This window comes from Branchiostoma floridae, chromosome 10 (assembly GCF_000003815.2).
Source record: "Branchiostoma floridae strain S238N-H82 chromosome 10, Bfl_VNyyK, whole genome shotgun sequence".
NCBI lineage: Eukaryota > Metazoa > Chordata > Leptocardii > Amphioxiformes > Branchiostomatidae > Branchiostoma > Branchiostoma floridae.
In genome coordinates this window covers 8,365,169-8,371,918 of record NC_049988.1, presented here as the reverse complement: position 1 = coordinate 8,371,918, position 6,750 = coordinate 8,365,169, and the positions used below count along the sequence as shown (strand labels likewise).

At 38.7% G+C, this 6,750-nt stretch overlaps 1 protein-coding gene across 3 annotated transcripts in view; it reads left to right on the top strand.

Moving 5' to 3' along the window:
• Positions 1-4,802, top strand: part of LOC118423770 (RNA-binding protein 45-like) — a 67,736-nt gene extending 62,934 nt beyond the window's left edge. For all 3 annotated transcript variants that reach the window (XM_035831991.1, XM_035831990.1, XM_035831992.1), the window contains exons 9-11: positions 235-380; positions 874-1,084; positions 2,789-4,802. In XM_035831991.1, the coding sequence (XP_035687884.1) occupies positions 235-380; positions 874-1,072 (345 nt within the window). In that variant the 3' untranslated portion in view covers positions 1,073-1,084; positions 2,789-4,802. The remainder of the gene's footprint in view (positions 1-234; positions 381-873; positions 1,085-2,788) is intronic.
• Positions 4,803-6,750: the final 1,948 nt, after the last annotated feature.

Below are 6,750 nucleotides of genomic sequence, written 5' to 3'. Positions count from 1 at the left end.
CATTACACAGAAAATACTGTATTTACACAAGATAAAACAAGCTATTGATATCAAGTTGCTGTTTCAAAGCTACAAATCTATTATCACCAACATGTGTAACCTTGAGAGGTTGACTTTTTAATTGATCTTGACCCTCTCTTTCCAATTTCTGAAATTGATGTACAATGTTCTGTCTGACCTACAGACTCTGTATGACCTTCAAACTAACTGACAGATGTTGCCCCCCTCCCCCAGATCCAACAGTACACACCAGGCTACTGCACAGCACAGTTACCTGGTCCCCAGCCATTGGCTGATCCCAGCTCAGACGTAGCGGAGAGACTCTTCATAGTATGCACACCCACAGCACCTCCCGAGTATGCACTCAAAGACGTCTTCAGGTAAGAGCGTCTTTCTCGCTTCAGAGTAAAGCCATGAAATCAGAAAATATCAATGTAGTACATGATATGTATTTTTCCCTCTTTTTTCCAATCTTATGTACAGAAAATATTCATGTACATGATGAATGGTTTGATGAAATATATCACTTGAATCAAGTCGGATGTGTAATGCTGTAGCACTTTACCAACTCAGCCCATGTCACCTTGGTCAACTTGGCCCAACACCTTCTTGGTCAAGTTGGCCCAACATGCTAAACCTAACCTTTACCCTAACCCTATCATAACCATGGTGGAGTCGAACAGGCAAACAGGTTGCTGAGCCAAGACGTTGAACAAAGTGTTGGGCTGAGATGGTAAAGGGTCGAATTAGACCACACATGTAGACCACTAGAAGAAGCTCATGTTATAAGATAGCCTTGGCAGTTGTGTATTGTTTTGATCACTTTCCAATGAATATAGAATGATTTGCTTTTCGCTTCATTCTGTTCCTCAGCCGGTTCGGAAAGCTGATCGACGTCTACCTAATGAGGGACAAGAACTACGGTTACGCCAAGTACGCGCAGAAGGTCAACGCAGAGGCCGCCATCGAATCCCTTCACGGCCAGGAAATTTGTGGTCAAAGGTTAAAGGTCATGCTGGCTGACCCTCCCAAACAGGATCAGTCCAGGAAACGGCCGCGGACAAGCAGCTGATGGGGAAAACTGGTAACGATTCTTCACATTCAAGTGCAATATTCAAACATGTTGGCCTTGAAATAGTGTTGTTCGATGATGTAAATGAAACTGCATCATCCAATGAACCACCCATGCAGTTTTTAATGAAATTCTAAATAAAATGTTCAATACTAAGGCTATGCAGAGCTTGTGCGACCAAAATCAGTATTACAAACTGAAAAGGTCTTCTAACCTCTACAGTTGCATTTCTACTGCATACGTTTTATGTTACCTGAAAAGATTTATGCAAAATGAAAAAGCAAACAACGGTTGTCCCACTATTGTGTCGGTTGTGTTTTTAGATGTTAAAGTGTTTTCTTGATAAAACTTTGAAAAAGAGAACTCTTATTTTTAAAGCCACTTTTAACCTCTGAGAGGTAAAAGTCAAATTGTGTACCAAACTCAGAAACCTCTAAGAGGGAAACAAAATGTTATTGTCCTATGGCATATTACTTATAGGTATTTATCTTTCAAGACGGAACAGATGTGAAATACTAGTAGTCATTTTGTCATATATACACAATACGTGTCTTGTCAAGTTACATGTAGAGGATTTTCTATATTTATACTTTTCTGGCAGTTCTATACCATACGACATGTAAATAGCGCATAATGTTGTAAAAAGAGAATACCAAATAATAAAGTCGGGCCATAACAAACAACATTCCATGAATGTATAGTGGGTGAGTTGATTTATAACCGTGTCAGAAATTGTATTCAAAAAGGTTGCACCTTTTTGGAATGTATTATTGAAAAATGCAACAGACAGCTTTCCCCACTGTGGAACCTAGCTTACGTACCACTTGACGTGCTGTTACTGTATTTGCTCACTATTGTATATCTTTATATCTTCCTTAGCAAATTTTCTACCTATTCTTGCACTGCTAAATACCAGCAACTGCTAAGGGATCATTTTGAATTTTTTCTGGTTTGCTTCTGGTAGAGAAGTTCTTAGGACCAAATTGATCCAAACTCATAGGTGTGCATATACTGCAGATGATACTGGACAAATTTCAATAAACCAATTCCATAGTCCCTCCAATCTCCATCATCAAATCATAGAAATGCACAAAAAAAACATGAGATTTTAAGAATGACGGTATTTGACGAACATGCGGCCACTGTTAGTTGAACTGACAATTGCTTAATGCTATCTTTGGTGGTGAAACTGTTAATTCTTAGTATGGACAGATGGGAATATTCTATTGTTTGACTGTAATACTGGACAGACTTTCAGCCCTCATCATCTTAACTACACCGTTCTCAGATTCTGTGTGTACTCTTTGATTGAAAAAGTAGCATGCCAAAAAGCTGGGGGAAAAACTGCAGACAATGTAGTTACTGTGTTAGCGACTGATATTTTTTGAGTCTCTGTTTTGTTTTGGAGCTTGGAGAACAGTGTTTTAAGGTGCCCTTTCCACTAGATGGCGAGCGAGCATACGGCAAGCAAATTTTGATTTGTATGACCCTTGATTTCATAGTTGAAATATGATGCAAGATGTGAAGGTATTATCTAAAAATAAAACACAAAACATAAGAAAATATTTCTTTATCCATGAAATTCCTTTCGTCAAATATTCGGCTGCTTGATGCCATGGCCTCTAGTGGAAATGGGAGTAAGATGCCTTGGGTTTTACGGTTATTCTCCCATGAGAGAAAGTTGTTGACGTATCCTTCCACCTGGCACTGTTTCAGCACTTCCCACCCACCCTCACTGGACGTGACGGAATAAACCGCCCAAACGACAGATCGATGAATCCAGACAGAACTGACAGGCACTGATCAACCCGTACGCGAGACAGGCCCTGCAGGGTCCTGCACAAGACAGGTCCTTACAGATGACAGTCACAATCAGGCACCAAGAAAGAATCCTCAGACAGTAACATTTCAGACTACATTTAAGGATGGTCACTTTGAAATTGGAAAGACACAAAAAAAAATGATTGTTAACAAATTGTGCTGTAGATTATCTCATAAATCATAAGCATAATGATAGAAATCAAGATTTCAAACCAAAACATTTCGTATGACATTCAAAACTTCACCAAAGAGCAGGTTTGAGTATTGAATATTGTTCACTCAAAAATAGAAAAATGACTTTCTGAATGATAAGTGACCTGTCTTATTTAGTGATTTGACCGCATTTTCTTCTCAACCTATTGTCCTATCCTGTACACTCCCGCTTGTAAAGTTGGATCAGCCCAACTTTGCTTCCCATACCACAGTATTGTCTTTCCAAGGGTTCATCCACTTTTTAAACAGGGGTGCTGCCATGCAGTTTTGCCTAATTTTTGACAAGAGTACTTCTCGCTAATTGTATTGCAGACTCTAAGACTGTTGCTTTTATTAAATGTGAATGATGATGTTATGATATTGTAGATATCGGTAACGTAGTGTTGTTCCTTGCTTATGTATATATAAAGTAGTGTTTATAAGACTGTTTCCAAAGTGTGACATTGCCCGGTGAGATATATTAACATGAGAGTGCAAGTTATTTTCTTCCACTGTAAGGGGACAGGGGCTTTTTCCAGGTGTTAGATTTTAAGTCTATTTTCAAAAACCTACATGTAAACCTCTTCAGTGTGCAGTATTAGGGTAATGATTACACTTAAAGTGTTATTCTTTGCCCCCTATTCATAACAGTGTTCCATCCCTTTTCATATTTCAATCATGTATTTGCATGCGTTTATCATGAATATTTTCATGTATTACATGCAAGTAACTGAATTACTCAAGCTGTGCTCCAACTAGTAGTGGAGACTTTGAACACACAAACAAAAGCATTGATGGGTTACTTCATATAGTTAAATCATATTTTAAAAAAGTCATTTACTGTAAGAGCAAGTTTATGACTTTTCTCTTAATCTACATGTTTGTAGATTTGCAAGTAGATTTGCAAGACATGGCTTTCCTTGTACATTTTCTGGTAGGTGCAAAATATCAGAATGCAGAATTAGGAATAAACATTCTCTCATAACCAAATGTGATATGTGCAAAGAAGACAATAGGGGTAGTCTTCATGAACAAATTTCTTAAACAATCACTCTTTGAAATGTAGTGACTAATGTAATAATGTAGATTTTTAGTCGCTATATTTTGATGTAAAGGTTTTAGGTTTAAATGATAGGAAAAATTGATATACGAAAGTGCAGAAGTTAAGCACTCCGGAAATATATTGTTTACTTCCAAAACAAAAGCTAGGAACATAGAGAAATGAGTAACTTCAGTGAAGTGTTGTCTTGTTTAAATCAAATTCATTATCAAATACTTTCATTGTTTATTTAAGTTATATTGCCATTTTTCAAAAGCTTGGCTATTTTTCATAAGAGATCAGCACCCTAATGTGTGTATCAAACAATGATTGTTAGAATGTAGGAAAAAGAAAAAAAATTGTATTGAGAGAGTCTTCACTGTAAGTAAAAAATATTGTATTTCATAGCTTGTCTAACACAAAGTTTTTGTTATTTTGCACTGACAGTCTTGTTGTCAAGTTTCAACACCAAAAAAAGCTTCAGCGAGGTTACATTCTAACAAAAGGTGCCAAGAACGTGTAACACTGTCGACTGTTGTAAACTATTCTTTTAAGATGAAAGATTTGTTCAGAAAAGCTGTAGTGAAAAAGCTGTTGTGAAAAGTTTTGATAAATATTTTCGACACTTGTAATAACTTGCTGGTCAGAAAAGAGATTAAAATTGTATTAATCAGAAAACTTGTCTGTGTTTAATGTTTGTTTGTTTCTAAAGATATAATGGAGTATATTGATAAATTCCTGTTTTCCCTCGCCCTTCATTACATTAACGTTACATTCATTTTGAATATGACACATTGTCCGAGTCCATTCTTTATAGTCACTCTGTGGCGCTGGTAAATTGTCAACTGACAGTTCAAGTTCACTCACTTTGAAGCGTCTGGGGTAGGGCTGGGTACCGGTACAGAAAATTCAGGTCCAGGTCCGGTTCAGGTCCAAAGGATTAGGTCCAGGTCCGGACCTGAACCTGGACCTGATGCAGTATGACTCCTACCAATGGTCCATTTTACTACAAAGAAATCTGTTTGGTGGAGTATTAGACTTACACTGGCGTTTTAAAACCATACAGCGCTAACTGCACCTGTACGATTGGCTGTAAAACTTGGTAGAAATTACTATAAATTCTACTCTACTTCACTCTTGTTATTTTCTTCCATCTGCAAGTGCTAAAATGTGTGAATGCCTGATAAAATAATCTGTTAATTTTCGAATCGGTCCAACATCCGGTCCACCTAATTTTTTCAGGTCCGGTTTTTCTGGACCGGTCCAATAAGAAAAACCGGTTTTGTACCGGTACGCAGTACCGATACCCAGCCCTAGTCTGGGGTATACTGCTATAATAATATCGGGTGTATTTGCAGCCAGTGCCATAGGCAGGTACCCAATGTGTTGAGTAATGAGGCTGTTTAACGTGGTCGAGGCACCTCCTCGAGCACGGGACCCCCGTTTTACGTCCCTCCCGGAAGACGATTTCGTGGAAAGCTTCGTGAGGCTACAGCAATCCGGACGTCCTTGGTTGGTCTCCCATCCAAGCACTGTCCGGACCGCGAGTTGCTTAACTTCCGAGATCGAGGGATCGGGTGTACCAACGCGCCACGCGGCCGTAGCTATAGTAGGACAAAATCGGTAGGTCGTACTGTTAACATAATAATCAGTTCTATACTTCAGGGTTGAAATTGGCATACCTATAGCATTTATCCAAGATGAGTGAGGATTAAAAGTCACTTGCCATTGTCTGTGAAACGTCAGTAGTGATTCAGCACCAAGGACAGTAGCTAGATGTTGGAGACAGCTCACTTTCATGCAGTAACGTATCTATTAATCGCTAGGTGGCGCTCATGTATGGTCTAAACTTTTCTACCAGTGAAGATTAATGAGCGCGGTGATGTCACCATAAATTTACATGCTATGGCCTATGGTTAGTCTTGGTGCTTTTTTCAAGCTTGTCTTGTGTTCCTTTTAAAGTGTTGGGTACAAATGGTGGTAATGATAAAACTACAAGATGGAAAGGTTCAATGTTTCTCTCGCACTATTTATTTTACCGCGGATACGTAATGTGTTGTGCGGTCTGAATGTGGTATGGACGCTGATTCAGTGATTGGCCATGTCAATGTACGTACGGGTAATAGCATCAATATTACCGCACATCAAACAATGTTTCATGCTGATTGCTCAACGTAGAATTATTGACCAATCAATCTGCAGCTACTATAACATTCTAGTGAATTCACAATACGATCTAAAGCCAACTTATTATACCGCCATAACGGTTAAGCTCAAGCCTCACTGGCTTTCACGTTTAAGTGTTCACAAATTGTGTACAAATGACGTTAACAGCACAACTATAGGGTGAAAAAGTTGACGATTTCGCTCGCACTAATTTCCTACCGCGGATAGGCACTGTGTTGTGCGGCCCGAATGTGATATTGACGCTGATTGGTCACGGTATGGCACATACGGAAAATGTCACCTATATTACCGCACATCAAGAAATTTTATATGCTGATTGGTCATCGTAGAACTATTGACCAATCGATGTGCAGCTACTACCTTACTGCATTGTCAATTTGCAGCATTTATTTCATTGACTGCTAGGAGTCGCTTTTAGATAACCAATGTAAAATCGTAT